The following is a 16,811-nucleotide window of genomic DNA, read 5'->3' on the forward strand; positions in this document are numbered from 1 at the left end:
AAAGCAAGTCAAACTTCTTGCCGCATGCTTCTCTACACCAACTGAAGGTTTTTTCCCTTTTCCCCAGGTTCTTCGTTCAGCCCTGGCTAGTAGCCAGCCGAGCAAGAACATGCCAGAGGATGAAAAGAGTGAGGCTGGGGGAAGCCAGGCTGCTCCCAGCAGGAAGGCCAGCATGGATGCGTCCATCTCCTGGGCAGCAGTCACTTCCACCCGGCTGAGAGGCTGGTGAGTGTGGGTTGGCGTGGGCAGCGTGGGAGTGCAAGGCAAGCTGTGCCACACAAGGGCTTGGCTGGTGGCCCCCCTTGTGGGTACCAAGGACATGGGGAAATGCAAGGAGAGGTGATGCTGCTTGGAAAGATGCCACGTCCAGCTCACAACCAAGCGTACCCCTACACAAACACTAGAAGGTTGAAAAAAAAATATCTCTGAGGGTGGACATCCCACAGCCACCCCAAATCCCTGCTCCCATCATGCCACCCATTCAGGCGGAGTATGGCAGCGGCTGGGATACACCAGGGAAGACTTAGTGTTGGTCAGGGATAAAAAATAACACTGGGAAAACTTCCATTACTCTACTGTAGGCTGGGTGAGCACCAACATCAATGACCTTGGAGAGGAACCACTCTGAGAGTGCCCAGCTGGATGCCCTGCTCCCCATCCCAGCTGTTCAAGAGCATCCTGTAAAAACCACAACAGTTCCGCAGTCAGTGGCAGCAAGAGGGGAAACCAAATCCATTCTAGTAAAAATAAAAAGGAGAACTAATAAAAATCATTAAAAGAAAATAGAAAAAGGAATGTTTTAACAGCTTACAATGCTTACAGTGGGGTTGGGGAGCATACACGCTACGACTTAAGGATGCCCACCCCCTTTACCTGCGGCAGGCTTAAACATCAGCAAGGAGAAATAAGATGCAGAAACAAAAAGACATCCTCTAAAAAAAACCAGGAAGTTGTTCCCAAATCAGGAAGTATCAAAGATTAGAATGTCAAGCAGGTGAAACCCACACCCGAAGAAGCATGGGATTTGCAGGCGCCAGAGGTTAGCAAGCAGGAGAGCATGTACACGAGCATCCTCACACTGCCAGCTCCAGCCCTCACTTGCTTCTGCTTGGACATGTTGGACATGTGAAAGCACAGACACAGCGTCAGGAGTAACTACTCATTGGCTAATACATGTAGTAAATAGCCAGGACTCAGGAGCTACCAGGCTAAACAGTGATATGCTGGAGATAGGGCACGGCTACGTGTTAAGGGTCCCCAGGGAATTGTTAGGGACAGTGCTTTGCTGTGGATGTCCACTCCAGGCCAAAGCTGCAAGAGGGTGTGAGGAACAGCTCGGGAGGAACTGGGAGAATGCCAGTGAGTTTCAGCTTTGGGCTGCAAGGACCCATAGCACACCCGCTCTGCTCCCACCGCTCCATCCCAGCCTTCCCACCCCTTTCCCTCGACCTTTTGTCAGTGGGAGCAGAGCGGTTTGACAAAGCCAATGAAATAAAAGAGCAGCCTGACAAGGGCCTTATGCAATACAAAAGGAAAAATTACTACAACTCATCTCACTCAAGCACACTTCCTTCCCCCAGATCTGCAACCGGCAATGCTGGCAGGAAGCCCCACCAGCTTTCCCAGCTTCATGTGTCCCAGCCTACCTGGGCCAGGGCTGGGAGCTGCTCTGCAGCATCCAGCTGTAGCCACCTGGGCTTTCCAAGCAGGCTGTGCTGGGCACCCCAGCTCCCAGCAGGCTCATCCCTGGGCTCGATCCCCGCCGTGTCCCATGCCAGCCAGGCGATAGCTGCTGCAGCGCTCCCATCCTGCTGCAAGCGTTGCTTTGATGCTTTCTCACTACACCCAGTGCCTGGCTGTGATGAAACCAGGCCAGAGCTCTGTTGTCATCTGTAATAAACACGCTAACCCATGGAACATTCATCAGGGCTCAGAATTTTTCTGCTAGTTTTCTGCTAATTTTTCTGCTGATTTTCTTTGCTTGCTGCAAAAATAAACCTGGCTCCATAAGCGTGAGACAGCAGCAGGTGAACTACATTGATGTCTTTTAATGTATTATGGTCACTCAACATTAGCTAGCTGGAAGGGGAACCTATAAAGCAATTAACAAAAACTTCACATTAATTATCTTTTTTAAAAAGCTACAATCCTGTATATTTTCTAAATTACTTCTATTTTTTACTTTAATGCCCTGAGGAGATTAAGAGATATTTGCCAGGAGCTGGCTCCTCTCTGCTCAGGGAAATACTGTTTGCGGGTAGGAGGGGTTATTGCAGTCTGCACAACAAAATTTGAAGGCTGCTTCAAAAAACAAACCACACAGCTGTGCCATAGTGAGAATGGTGCTGGCATCCTCTGCCAAGCGAGGAGGCCTCCCTACCCCAGCAGCGAGCCCAACACAGAGCCTGGGGGGAGCCAGCTCCCCTTCTCCGCACCCAGGGGCTACCCATAACTCCCAAAGGAACCAGTTTCCCCCCCTGCCAGCTTAATTTGCTCACTGGGGGACTGATCCAGGCCCTGGCAGTTCTGTGAAAGGTTAAAAGTGGGGCAAAAAGGGCGAGTTTTGGATAGAGTCCCTACCACAGGTGCAGCGGGAGGGTTGCAGACCCCACGGTGTGGCCCAGGGGGGAGATGAGCCCCAGCCCTGCAGGGTGGGATGCTTCGGCAGGGCTTTGGCCAGGCTGAGTGGGGCTGATTGGGTTGGGTGGGGAACGCCCTCACACGGTCACCGCTCCAACTTCCTTCTTTCTGCCCCAGCCGACTGTACGACAGAAGTAGGAAGGAAGGATTGGGGTGCATCGCAAGGCTCCGGATGCCCAGCTGCTTTTCCCAGCCAAGCCTGAGAAGCTGAGACCACCCTCGTCCCAGCCCCAGCACGGGACGGAAGAGAGGGCTTGATGCGAGGCAAGTACAGCATCTCCATTTTCTTTGCTTCTGTTCCTCCTTTCTAAGGGGGAAGCAGCCCGGGCGACAAGGTGGTTTTGTAACTCTGGTGTTTCCAGTGAATTTGTTTTATAATTCCTGATCTAAGCTCTGGCTGCTCAAGTCTTTAGACAGGTTTCAGGCAGCTTGGCGCAGTGTCCTTGCCACATGCAGCACACCGCGGCTGTCAGCCTACGCAGCCTTTGTAGGGGCAGCTTGCCTGGTCTGTAATGGCTTTGCTTTAGGAGTTAGGATTAAGCTTGGAACCGCACGTGGTTATCAGGGGGAGGGTGTCAGACCCCCCCAAAATACCTTTTGTCGCCACCCTGCAGGCCTGGAGGGCAGAGCAGAGAGGGTGCAGTGTGCTCCCCCTGCACCCTGGCTCATGGCGCTGGGAGCGCAGCCATGTCTGGGTGCCCGCCGGCAGCACCAGGCAAGCGCCGGGGCAGGGGGGCTGTGCCGGCTCTCCTCCTGGGACTCCCCTCTTCCTCATGGGATCCTGACAAGCACCCACCGCCGGCTGCAGGATGTGATGGTGCGGAGGGGAAGGGGGAGCTGGCGTGGTGGCATGGCGAGAGACTGGGGGGATGGCTGCCAAGGGGGGGCTTAGTGGGGTGCCACTGCCAGCATGCTGGCACAGGGACCTCCCTGGAGGTCTCAGCACCCTGTGGGCCTAGGAAAAGAGCTGGGAGAGGGAGTGAGAGCCTCGCTGTTCTCATCTATCTATCTGTGTGCTGTACACATCAAATACTCTGCTGATGACCATTGAAAACGCCTGGCAGTGGCAGGCAAGGCAGCAGTGGCTGCGGGCAAGCTAACCCCAGGTAAAGGAGGCCCTTCCCAAAGTCTCTGTGGCTTTTGGATGCAGGCAAAATGCAGGGCATACCCCAAGTGACAGGGAAAGCAGCCAGGTTTCTGTTTCCAATGCTTTTTCGAATGCCACAGCCCCGGCTCCATGCCGCCCAGGCAGGTGAAAAGCAAACACATGAACACTTGCAGAGGCGTCATGCTCTGCGGCCGGCGTGGATGCCTGTATGTGGCTTCTGCAAGGTGTGGGAAGGCTGTAAATGGTGCATTTTGCTGTTATGGCTGTCACATCCTGCTTCACACGGTGGTTTTGCGCTTTTTCTGTCCTCATCTCGGTCCTGTTTCAATCGCAACAGATCTCAGCGTGCTGGAGAGCACAGTGCAGGGTGATTTATTTTCTCAGAGAAAGACGTAGTTGAGTTGCCACGGGGATGGTGGTGAGAAGGGGTTCCTCCTTTGCTCCCACGAAGCAGGAGCTCTGCCAGCTTCAGGGGACAGGCTGTGGGCAGGTCTCTGCTCAGGCCAGGGACTCTGTCCTGCATCTCTGCCAACCCAGCAGCCACCACAGCATCCCTGCTGGGATCGGCCAAGGGGTGATGCCCACTGGAGGTGAGACATAAGAAATGGCTTCTCTGCTCTTAAAACCCCCAGACTACCCAGGGCAGGGCAGCTGGCAGGGCTGCCCCTTGCTACTCAAATAGGGCTCTCACCCAGGGAGACCCAACAGCACAAACCCCCACCCTCCCGGGACAGGGTGAGGGTCCCACAGGTGCCCAGGGACTTTGGCGCTCAGAGCCAAATGGGTGCCACAGAGCAGGGGCTTGGTGCGCATGGGGGAATGCTCATCCCACACACCTGTCCTCTGCAGGCACTGGAGGCTTCTGGAAGGAAATATATATTAAATATATACTTATTTCCTATAATAGAACATAGGAAAAATATATATTCCTTTTGTATCTATTAAAGTAATTATATATATTTATATATTTTTTATATTTTTCTGTTATTTTTATATATATATATAAATACATATAGACTGAGTGTGTATACATATATCCTGAGTGTGATACTCTGCACAGAGGGCGTTTTAGCCAGCAGAAAGCCCTGCATATGGCTGTGTGCCTTGATGGGAGCTACTTGCATTGCACAACCAAACAATGGAAGAAATGGCCACAAGCCAAGGGACATCCAGACTCCCGTCCTTGCTGTACCCTGCTCCTCTCATTTACCACCCGAGCATGGGGGCTGGGGCAGCCCGGAGCTGGGGGGGAAGGAGCAGCACTGCTGGGTGTGATACCCGGTGTCTCTGTCACAGCGTGATGGTGACGCAGCACCGGGGATGCTTGGGAGCGTGGAGGAAGCACCCAGGGGCACCAAGGTGGAGGCATTGACACTAGTGGCACCTCACCATTACAGATGGATGGTGCAGATGCCCCAGGAGTCCTCCCGGGATGCTGGGCACCAGAGCATGTCGTCCCATTTTGCAGGAAAACAGATGTTTAGCAAAGCACTGTAAGGGCAGTTGAGGCTAACAGGCTGTGCTGTTGAACACTCATCTTATTTATAGCAACGAGACCTCTGCTAGCATCAATACTTCCCCTTCTGCCCTATTTATAAATCGCAACTCACTCCTCCATGCTGCACAGCAGCCTGTCCATCCCACTGACATCCCCAGCACCCTGAGGAACTGGCATGCCCCAGCTCTGCTCCCTGCCCACATGTGGGACAGCACTCAGCCGTTCCCTCGTGCACCTTCCCCGAGGCTGCCTTCACCTTTCCTGGCTCGCAGACCCTTCAGGAGCATCTTGCCCTGCCAGAGCCATGCCAAGGATACAGCATACAGCAGGCGAGAGTTGCTCCATGGATGGAGTGCCCTGGTGGCTTCTGCAAAGGGCTCCTGGTGAAGAAAAGCCCTGGTTCCGAGCCACCCAAGGCATGTGGTGAGGAGATCAGTGCTCAGGGCCCAGGGGGACCCCACTCCTGGGGCGCAGCCTTCTCCCCGTGATGCCACCGTGCAGCCCTGGCCAGGGAGCAGAGCCCATTGGCAGCACACCCTGTCCCTAGCCAGGGCGCTCGCTCTCAGCACCTCGCTCCCCACCCCAGGATGGAGGTGGTTGTAAAGCTCTGCACTTATGCTCCTTCACACCCGGGCAGGAGGATGGACTGCATGCATCTCTCTGCATACCTTAATTTATGGAAAAGAGGAAAAAGACACCCCAACATCCCAGGCAGAACACACTCAGGAAAACAGCATCCAGGACTGGTGGTGGCAGTGCAAGTGTGGGACTGAGCGGAAGGGATCGTCAAGGCGGTTGGAGAAAACGCTGCTGAGGCTCATGTCTGGGCCCTGCTAATGCTGAGAGTCAGATTGAAAACCTGCTGTCCCCTCCTCCGAAAGCTGTAAGGAGTCAGCCAAAAGCAGAAGCCCCGTTTGTTCTCTTGGGAAGTCACCCTACATCATGTATACACTCATCCACTCACACAGCAGTGAAAAATTTCCCTCCACAGCAGAAGACAAGAAATGGTGAGCTTGCTTCTGCTCTCTCCCCTAGTGTAAGGGTGTGCCTTACATGCTTGCAACATGGGAAAGAAACAACTTTGGGGATCAGAGAGACATCCAAACCCAGCCCATGAAATGGACCCTGCACTACATAACTCAATAGCAGCCAGAGCTGGAGGTCTGCCAAGGTTCCCACTTTAGTTCCGGGTTTTGGGAGTTTTTAAAACTTAGTTTTAATTGAAAACTTGCTTTATTTTATGAGATGCGCCTGTAAGCACGAACCTCTAACCTGCAGCCAGGATGAGAAGCTTTTAGAGCCTTGGTCCACCCCGTTGCTGCCCCACACCTTGGCATGGCAGCTGGAATTAAACACTTGGAAACATTGGGCAGGTGGGATGGCAGGAGCTCATCCAGCCTATGAGTTTGTGTGGGAACTTCTAGCTTGTAGAAGAGCTGGAGCCTAATTATGCACATTTAGGGTGTCAGTCAGCTCCATGAAACGAAGGGCGGGAGGGGCTCTTCTCTCCTGCCAGCAGCAGAAACTCTTGCTGGACAAAATCCTGTTTCCCTGACCCCGTTTTTTTTGGAGGGTTTTGCAGAAATATGAGCTCAGACTATTTTCAGCATCCCTGGGGCACTACTAATTAACTAGACATGGGTGGCAAAGCAGATGCAAGCAGTGATCAATAACAAATGAAGAGCATAAGTACAGCTGAGAGTGCAGCAAATGTGGTCATGCTGGAGCCAGCTGTGCCTCGGAGTGCGATGCTGATCTTGGAGGACCTCTCAGGTCCTGGCACTGGTCACCAGATGCATCCTGGGCACAGGGCACCACGGACGAAATGAGAGTCATTTCCCAGAAAGGTGATCCCAGGAGTGTCCAGCAGGGATCTGGTGTCCACTCTGCCTTGATAAGGGCTTTTACTGTTAAGATTTATTTATTTCTTTATTAACTTTAAGAGTTTCTACCTGTTGTATGCAAGCTCAAACAATGCTAGCACAATTTGGAGGTGGCAAAAATGTGTTGGGCCAGCTAAGCATGGCAAGCGTGTCTCATGCAGGCAGGGTTGTTGCAGCTGTGACGACTAAGAACTAACCAAAGCGGACTGTGATGGTAGAGGGAGACGTGCAGAGGATGTCTTTGTGAAAAAGGGCTCTGTCCACCCACAACAGGATGGTTGTGGGCCAGACACAGCAGAGTGTGCTCTTGGGCCACGTCACCATGAGGGTTTGAGTAACTGCAGATGTGCCTCCTGTTGCCTGTGCAGCTTGCAGCCCAAGGCTGCAGACCTTCACACCCAGGTGGCCCCTGCCCAAATCACTGGTGGCAACCAGCCTTAGCTGTCCTGCCACATCCCCGACTCGGAATGACAGCTGGGCACCAAACCTCGCTGTGCTAATGTCACTGAAATGACACCTGTCAACATACCTAGACCTTTTTTGTGGCCTCGAGAGGAGACCATACCTTCTTTCAAGGCTGACCACTGTCATCCTTTGCTTGTCTGGTATCTTGCAGACATTGGTGAGCCGAGAAAGGACATCCTGACGTCTCAGAAGGGGATCTAAACAGCCCTGCATACCAACCTGGCCGCAGTGCCCTTTGAAGGTTTCCCATGTTTCTATTTCACTCTGAGCTGTTAACCTGGCAGGTTCACAGGAGGGGGTGATGGTGCTTGGTGAAGGTGGCAGGACCCAGGGAGTGGCTGGTTGCTTGCTCAGGGCAGCGTCAGAGCTGTTTCAAAACCGATGACCTTTTTTTCAGCTGTTGTGTCTAATACTGCTAAAAAGGGCAATGTTTGTTGTTGCTTCGAGCTTTCTTATTCCTTTTTCTTCTTACAGATTCCTCTTTTCTCACTTCCCCATGTGTATCCATGTTGCAAGGCCGCTAGTATGGTGCCTTTTCCTCCAGGGCTGTACCGGGGGCAAGGCGTTACGAGAAATGATGGTGTTAATGACCATGATCTCATTGACACCACAGGAAGAACACTGAAAGATTACTCCCGGAGAGTGATTTAGCCAACTTTACGGGTAGCATAAATTTCTGGGATCAGGAGATGTGCTTTGGGGCAAGAGGCGAGTAGTGTGAGCCACTAGAACAAGCACTGGGAGAACGTGCTTGTGAAGGACAGGGGTCTCCATCATGCTCTGAAACGCTGGTGTAACTGAGGATAGCAAGCGCCTGTGGGGTTTGGGGTGCTGGGAGTCCTCCCCTGCAGGCTGGTAAGAAATACACAGCCACCTCCCCAGCCCTGGGCTCACAGCCCCCACCCATAGCATCACGTCCTGGCCCCCCTCCCCTGAATCCACCACCCCCTCCTTCTTCCCCACCCTGCGCATTGTGCAAGAGCCAGCCTGGCGGTTGCCACACCAGCAGGCTGGCCCTACCACGCGGTGCGAGCCAGCCTCTGCGCTCCCCTTGGTGACAGGACTGCGGCTGTCCTAGGGTGTCGGTCACCTGTGTTGGGATGTGGCATACCCTTGCTTGTTGGGATCCCTCAGCAGGAAATCTTAGATTAATTCTCTACATGAAATATTTCACTTCCTTGATGAATCGGTTAAATGTAAACCAAGTAGTAATAGACTTTTTTGCCATGTATCTAGCACACCATGCTAGTTAATCAATAGAAACGTTTTTCTGTTAATTTTTATTCCAGTTCCATTCGAATATAGCTCAATGCAGAAGCTGAAAAAACTCACATCTAGTAAAAACTAAGTGCAGTTGTTGAGATTTTCCAGTGTTTCGTAGATACAATCATATAGGTTGAAGGGTCTGGATAAATACTGCATCAAGCTTCGCAGCAGTTCAGCTGACCGCAGAGCAGTACAGTGCAAGTTCCCGCTCTGCTGACTTCCGTCTGTAGGCCAAAAGCTATATTTATTGGAAACCAACTTATTTTTGTAAGAGCACACAAGCACCCACCCTGAGTCAGCCCACGCACCCGGGGTGCCCTGCCCTGGCCCTGGCTGCCCGAGTCCCCCGGCTGCCATAGCGTCACCTCTCAGGCTCTGCCCACAGTGGGATGGCTGCAGGAAGGGCACGTCCCCCTGGGGCCGCTGCCCTCTGCGGCCACTTTCTACAGGGTTCAAGGGCTTACCTTGCCTGTGGCTGCCGTGCTTCAGGTGGTCACAGGGATGCTTTTTGTCTTACAGAAAATGTTGCGTGACTGCTGCCTCCGGCTACCGGTGGTGACCTGCGTGCTGCTGCTGGTGGTGACAGGTGAGCCAGACGTGCCCTTCCTCCCAGCACCTTACGTGGGCTGTGAAATAGGGGGGGAACACAGATGCTGCCCAGCAGTAGGGGGAATGTGGCATTGAGAGGTGTGCAAGGGCTAGATCCTGCATTTCCCAGGAGCTGGAGCTAACTCAAGGCAGCCCAGCTGAGGGGCAGCAAGGCAGGTGAAGGACCCTGCCAGAGTCCCCAGCCTGGGTTTTATAGGCAGGGTTGGCTCGGGGTGTCAGAGCACCCCGTGGCTGCTGTTGCTGCACACCGACCTCCCCCGAGCACCTCCCATACCAACTCTGTCTTCTCTCCATTTCAGCCTTTGCCATGGAGTGCCCCAAGATCAAGGTGGGGACGTGCAAGGACTGCATCCAGTCTGGTCCTGGCTGTGCCTGGTGCAAGGAGCCGGTAGGTCCATGCAGCCTCTGGTGCTGTCAGTCCCCAGCAGCCGGCTAACAAGCAGCAGGATGGTCACCCTGCCCACCCGGCTCTGCCTGCGGTGGAGGGGGGAGACTGTATCTGGGGAGGGTTTCATGTCCTACATGGTGGATGGGGCCAGGAAGGAACTGTCAGACAGCACCCTTCAACCTTCCTTTCTCCATCAATACCCTAGAGATCTGGTTTGGGACCTGGGTCATCTTGTAATGAGCTCATTCACATCCTACTCCTCTGATATTTTCCCTGCTGGTGTTGCAACACGCAGAGTTTCACCAAAGCCGGTGAGCCAGACTCCATCCGCTGTGACACCGTCGAGCAGCTGCAGCAGAAGGGATGCCCACCCGACAAGATAGAGTTTCCAGCCAACGTTATTACAAGAACACAGGACAGTCCCTTGAGCAACGACATACAGCTGACTCCCCAGGAGGTGCACCTGAAACTGAGGATAGGTACAGTCTGCCTGGCGTTCCCGGTTCCTCTCACCCGCAGGCTCAGCTGGGACGCAGCAGCATGTCACAGCCCACCTTCCTTCCCATTTTCTTTAGAAAAAGAGGAGGATCCCAGCTGGGGGTGGGCTATGGGGTAAGGTATGAAGCTGGTTCTGACATCCCTGTCCCGCAGGCCAGCCTGCTATATTTGAGGTGAAGTTTCGCCGCGCCACGGGGTACCCCATTGATCTCTACTACCTCATGGACCTCTCCTACTCCATGTTGGATGACCTGGAAAAGGTGAAGAAGCTGGGAGGGGAGCTGCTCAGGGCATTGGAGAGCACCACCCCTTCTCGCCGCATAGGTGAGCCTGCCTCCGGCATGGGACCCCAGCACAGCTGTTTGCTGCTGGGAAGAGCCACGGGGCTGGAGTGGGACACAGGCAGAGTCCTCTGCCAGACTGGAGAGTGTGCCAGGGCAGGGGATGTGAGCACATGGGGGCAGCAGATTGTCCATGCCATGTGCTATGGGCATGCTTGCTGGTTCTTGCCCCTGACACTGCGATCTTGGATGCCCTAGGGTTTGGCTCCTTTGTGGACAAGACAGTGCTGCCCTTCGTGAACACGCACCCCGAGAAGCTGCAGAACCCCTGCCCCAACAAGGACGAGAAATGCCAGCCTCCCTTCGCCTTCAAACACATCCTCTCGCTGACCGACAATGCCAAGCAGTTTGAGAGCGAAGTGGGGAAGCAGTTCATCTCGGGGAACCTGGATGCCCCGGAGGGGGGGCTGGACGCCATGATGCAGGCAGCAGTGTGCGGGGTGAGTCCCTGCATCTGTCCCGCTGCCGGCAGCTATGTGCAGGCATGAGGGCTGTGACCTGCGCTCACAGACTGTCCCTCAGGAGGAGGGTCAGCTCTCCAGGTGGGCTCTGGAAGCCCATCGTGGGTAAGTCCTGATTCAGCAGCAGGGCAGGTTACTCGGGGGGGGGGGGGGGGGGTGGATATGAGAGAGCATCTTACTCCAGAGCCTCCTGACCCTGCTCTCCCCCACGCCCCCTGCCCCACGCTGTGGCTGACACAAGACTTTGGCAAAGGCCGTACCATGCTCGCTGGCACTGTCCCCCCAGACCAGCCAGGTGTCCGTGCCACTTGCAGGACTTGATCGGCTGGCGCAACGTGACCCGCTTGCTGGTGTATGCTACTGATGATGGCTTCCACTTCGCTGGTGATGGCAAACTTGGGGCCATCCTGACCCCCAATGATGGCCAGTGCCACTTGGAGGACAACATGTACAAGAAGAGCAATGAGTTTGTAAGTACCCAGAGGCTGCTCAGCAACTCTACACCTTCAGTCTTGCTCCCCCAGGCAGAAAAAAAAAAGTCACATAAAAAGGCTGTGGCTGAGACCACAGTGTCACCATAATTGCCATAATTTGGGCCATGAAACACAAACTGTCACCCTTCTGCTGGAGGGGGAGATCGTGCTGAGTGCGGCATCCCTCTCCCACCTAGGACTACCCGTCTGTTGGCCAGCTGGTCCAGAAACTTGCCGAAAACAACATTCAGCCCATTTTTGCTGTCACCAGTAAGGTGCTGGATGTTTACAAGGTAAGGAGACTTCAGATGGTCTAGGTGCCTCCTGTCCCTCCCCAGGAGGACAGAAACATCTCTGCATGTCCCATGCCACTGCCCCCTGCTCTGCCGTCACACAGGGGATACCGCTCACCTCTTTGCTCTCCGTTGGCAGAAACTCAGCGAGATGATCCCAAAGTCGGCGGTGGGAGAGCTGAATGAGGACTCCAGCAACATCATTGAACTCATCCAGGTGGCCTACAATGTAAGTGCTGGAGGAGGCTGTGTTCTGCCTGTCTGGCAGGGCTCGGAGCAGGGAAAGGTTTCCATCCTTGCTGTCAGAGAGCAGTTGGGACCAGGGCTTTGAGTACAGGACATGCTGAGTCCCTCTGCCCACAACAAGCAAGAGGTTCCCACCTCTTCATTGCCATCTCCTGCCTTTCCAGAAGCACCCCATGCAGCTGAGACCCCAGCCAGGGGTGCTCCCTGCCCCTATCCCCTGGGCTGGAGGGAAGCCCTGACCTGCAACCCCACACCCCCTTGCTTTGGTCTCCTCTTGGACTGATGGTGCTTTCTCCACCATTTCCCTACAGAACCTCTCCTCGCGGATCATCCTGGACCACTCCACCCTGCCAGATGTCCTGGAGGTCAAATATGACTCCTTATGTAGTAAGGACAAGGTCACCTTGGATGAAGAAAGAGGGCAGTGCGACAATGTCAAGATCAATGATGAGGTTCGTTCCCCCATACCGGCAACACCCCACAGCTCGTAAGGTTCCTGCTGCCCATCCTGTTTAACGGCAGGAACCCAGACAGTTGTTCCAGGCTTTCTATTTGCATGGATTTCATGCCAAGAGCATGCAAAAATGCTGCGGGATGGGGGAATCCTCCATTGTGCTGGATGTGTGCGCGCTCAGCCTGGGGCCACCTTCCAATTGCTGAAGTTAACCTGATGGCATCTGGCCCTTCTTTTTTTCACTGCACTTTCTAGATTGTCTTCAAAGTGAAGGTCACAGCCAAGAAATGCATCAAAAGACAGTCCTTCACCATCCGGCCTCTGGGCTTCACAGACACCCTCACCGTCCACCTGGACAGCAACTGCGACTGCAACTGCAACGAGCAGCCTGACCCGACTGCCTGCAGTGGGAAAGGCAGCGTCGTCTGTGGGATCTGCAGGTACGTGCTGTCTGCCCAAAACACTACTTCAAACACAGCCAGAGCTGGGGAGCTGCTGTGAGAGGGCCCTCAGGCTAAACCGAGGGCTTGACTCTGCAGCTTTGCACCAATTTTCTTATTCAGAGAGGTGGATTATGTCTGTGGAGGCAGGGGACACAATTAGCATTCTCTTGTGTTGGTGGAGCCTCTGCTGCTTTCCTAAGGGCATCCACCCACCCATCTATGCAACTATGCACCCATCCATCCACCCACGCACCCATCCACCAACCCACCTACTGAGCAGACAGTTTTCTGCAGAAATCTCTCAAACCCCCACTTTCTGGTCTGCAGTTCACACAGGTCTTAAAGTGCAGTTATTGCTTCATGGACCCTCGGTGACAGGAAAAGGAAAACACTGGGTTTCCTCAGGAAATATTCTGATCTCCTTGGCAAGGGTTTGAAAATCATAAGTGTAACAATAATTTCCGGGCAACCGTTTGGTGTTGTAAATACGACGGGGGAAAAACCAGCATTTCTCAGGTTTCCTCCCAGTCGGTCACCCTTCTGCAGCATGGAGTTAGCACCAACACGTTGTGGTTGGGTTTCGGTGAGGCTGTCCCACATCTGCTCCACTTTGGCGGAGGTCTGGGCTGTTCGCGTGCCCCACAGCACTTCTAGCGGCTGCTGACCTGGGCTCGCTTCTCTCCGACTGCAGCTGCAATTCGGGATACACGGGGAAGAACTGCGAGTGTGACACCAAAGGCAAGAGCAGCAAGGAGCTGGAGAGCAGCTGTCGGAAGGACAACAGCTCAGTCATCTGCTCGGGGCTGGGGGACTGCGTGTGTGGGCAGTGCATCTGCCACACCAGCGACACGCCCAACAAGCATATCTATGGCACCTTCTGCGAGTGCAACAACGTGAACTGCGAGTTCTACAATGGTGCCCCGTGCGGCGGCAGAGGTCTGCATGATGGGGTCTCCACTGGGGCATGGTTTCGAAAGGTTAAATCCCCAGGGAGATGCTGCCTTTCCCTGGCAAAACCCAAAACGTGGGTGGGTTTGAGGGTGCTGGGCCCCACCGCACCAGCCTGCAGGACATCCTTGGTCATCCCATGGAGGGTGGCACGGGGAGCGTGGGGTGGGGGGTGTTTTCCAAGCGTGGGCAGAGGGTGATGACCTGGCTGTCTGTAGGATCCTGATCTGAAAGATGTTTCCCCACAGAACGCGGGTTATGCGACTGTGGGGTGTGCAAGTGCATGGCCGAGTACCAGGGCAGCGCCTGCCAGTGCAAGAAATCAACAGAGGGATGCCTGAACATCCGCCGCAACGAGTGCAGCCACCGCGGGACCTGCCACTGCAACCGCTGCCAGTGCCAGGAGGGATACCAGCCCCCCTTCTGCCAGGAATGCCCCGTCTGCCCCTCACCCTGCGGCAGATATGTGTGAGTGATGCGCACGGAGATGGCACGGGGGGCTGCGGGGATGCCCTCCACCTACCGGGCGGGTGCAGGCGAGCCCTGCCTGTGGCCAAAGCCAGGCGAGAGGACCTCTGCCCCTGCAGAGGTGAGCTGTGTCTGCCTGTTTTGCAGCTCCTGCGTGGAGTGCAAGGCCTTCCAGAGTGGCCCCTTCGAGAAGAACTGCTCCCAGGCCTGCCCCAACATCCATGTCACCGAGGAGTTGACGGAGGTGAGCAGGCAGTGCAGGGAGAAGGACTCTCAGAACTGCTGGATCTCCTTCCACATGTTCCAGGAGGATGGTGACGAGATATACACTGTTACTGTCAATCCTGAAAAAGGTACCCCAGCCCTGCTCCTCTTGCCCCGCTGCAGGCAGGCTGCCAGCTCTGCCACGGCAGCCTCGCCGGGGGCCGCAGCCGGACACATCTCTCTGCCTGCCCCACAGAGTGCCCAGAGCCTCCCAACATTGCGCTGATCGTGGGCGGCACCGTCGCCGGCGTGGCCCTCATCGGCCTGCTGCTCCTGCTGATCTGGAAGCTCCTGACAGAGCTGTTTGACCGCCGGGAATACCGCCGGTTTGAGAAGGAGAAGTCCAAGGCCAAGTGGAACGATGTAAGAGAGCCCGTCCATGGCACTGGAGCGTGCCAGGATGCTCATGTACATGTGGTGGGGACACCTGGAGGGGACAGCCTCTCCAGAGGCAGCCGTGGCAGGCTGAGCTGTCCCCTCCAGCTGCTTTCACAGCCTGGCTGGGTTTTGCAGGGGGCTGAAGCAGCCTGTGGGCTTTTCTGCCAACGCTGTCTGCGCTGCTGACGCTGGGAGGGGTGAGGTGGGTAACTGCTGAAAACCCGATACAGCACCACAATGTGGGCCTCTCACCTCTCTCCCTCCAGGCTGATAACCCCCTCTTCAAGAGTGCCACCACCACGGTCATGAACCCCAGGTTTAATGGGCAATGAAGCAGTGACACCTGGCAGCGCTAGGACCTGCCACCAAACAAGGAAATGCCAAGCTACAGAAATCCCAAACTAAGGCTCCCACCTCCTCTCCTTTACCCTGTTGGTTTTTTCCCCTTCTTCCAAGAGGCCACCAGCACATCGGGTGCTGGCTTAGGGGCTGCACCACGCCTGACTCCTGGCACAGTGCTCGACGGTTGGGTTAGCGGAGCTGGGAGAAGGGGACAGACACAGCTTCACCACGGATGGGACTGCAGAGCAGGGCACACCCAACAGCTCCTGTACCGGTTGCTGACCATCTCAGCTCCTGGTGCTAACTTTGCCTTCTGGCAGGAGGCTCGGACACCAAGCCCCAAAAACAGCTGAGTGCACAGGGTGCTTCCAGTTTTCATTTGGAGCGGGGATTTCAAAGCTGCCATTTCCCTCCTGCTCTAGCAGGATCTGCTCCCAGGCTGCTCAATGCCTTCCCTGCTGCACTGGTTTCCACCACTATGTTTGCACTAGTTTCTCAAGCACTCGCTGCCAAGTTGGATGTGGAGGGCCCTGCAGGCTGGTGGTCTGCTCTGGAGGTTGCAGTGAGCACTTGTACCCGAAGATAAAGAGCAGCTGAGGAACAGGCACTGAATCTTTTTTCCCAAGCCATCAGCTGATTCCTGGTGTCACTGCCCTTTCAGACCTACCTCAGGCAAGGTTCTTCTTGGGCTACTGCAAGCTTGCTTACCTCTACCTTGAGCCTTCTGCATGACAAGGAGCCAAAGGAGCAATTGTTTGGACTCTGAGATGTCGGCACCAAGCACGTGAAACTGCCTGCTGCTCAGAGCTGGGCCACAGCTCCTTCCACCACCCCCAGAGTGAGAGCTTTTTCCTGCTCTGCGAGCACATCAGACATGCCAAGGGCCAGGTATGCAAAAGGCCTGGCAATACTGGAGCATCTCCGGCTCAGCACTTTTCCAAACCGTGCACAGCAGCTAATTGCTCTTACACTGTGGAGTCATTGCCGTGAAATAGCGGTACAATTCCATATTAGCTTTAAGTTTGGGAATAATTTGCAAATAGCTGTATTATGTCAACCTTCATTTGCTCTCTGAACAGGTTTAGCATCAATAAAAATTAATATATAAAGTAAATACATCTGTCCTACTTAGAATCAGGTGCAAGAGCAGCAGCTGAAGTGTTCGTTGGAGAAATTACAGCAAGATCCTGGCATTGCTGCCAGCATCTCCCACAGGTACAGTGCCTAGGAAAAATGCTGGCCAGAGAAACAAACGGTCTTCTACACTAATTTGCCATTTACATCCTGAAAAGTGCTCCTCTGCAAGCCAAAAATTACTCACAAAATGATGCAAACCAGTTCTTGT

The 16,811-nt window shown here is 54.5% G+C and overlaps 1 protein-coding gene across 2 annotated transcripts; it reads left to right on the top strand.

The window, feature by feature from the left end:
* Positions 1–2,734: 2,734 nt before the first annotated feature.
* Positions 2,735–16,580, top strand: ITGB2 (integrin subunit beta 2). Of its 2 annotated transcripts, none has more exons than XM_040603407.1 (16): positions 2,735–2,904; positions 9,380–9,446; positions 9,769–9,857; positions 10,153–10,336; positions 10,509–10,679; positions 10,895–11,136; positions 11,472–11,627; positions 11,828–11,923; positions 12,063–12,152; positions 12,481–12,621; positions 12,879–13,063; positions 13,758–14,002; positions 14,263–14,482; positions 14,630–14,835; positions 14,943–15,109; positions 15,391–16,580. In XM_040603407.1, the coding sequence occupies exons 2-16, from the start codon at positions 9,383–9,385 to the stop codon at positions 15,454–15,456; spliced, it is 2,322 nt and encodes a 773-aa protein (XP_040459341.1). In that variant the 5' UTR covers positions 2,735–2,904; positions 9,380–9,382; the 3' UTR covers positions 15,457–16,580. The 2 variants fall into 2 exon arrangements, with proteins under 2 accessions (XP_040459341.1, XP_040459342.1); XM_040603408.1 differs by lacking the exon at positions 2,735–2,904 and adding an exon at positions 7,747–7,835.
* The last annotated feature ends 231 nt before the right edge of the window (positions 16,581–16,811 follow it).

The sequence above is a fragment of the Falco naumanni genome, chromosome 8, assembly GCF_017639655.2.
Source record: "Falco naumanni isolate bFalNau1 chromosome 8, bFalNau1.pat, whole genome shotgun sequence".
Classification (NCBI taxonomy): domain Eukaryota; kingdom Metazoa; phylum Chordata; class Aves; order Falconiformes; family Falconidae; genus Falco; species Falco naumanni.

Excerpts from the sequence above, each read along its gene's own strand:
- ITGB2 (XM_040603407.1), top strand. The coding sequence starts at position 9,383 with ATGTTGCGTGACTGCTGCCTCCGGCTACCGGTGGTGACCTGCGTGCTG. Across the intron at positions 11,628-11,827 it reads ACAAGAAGAGCAATGAGTTT|GACTACCCGTCTGTTGGCCA; the intron begins GTAAGTACCCAG and ends TCTCCCACCTAG. Across the intron at positions 12,622-12,878 it reads ATGTCAAGATCAATGATGAG|ATTGTCTTCAAAGTGAAGGT; the intron begins GTTCGTTCCCCC and ends TGCACTTTCTAG.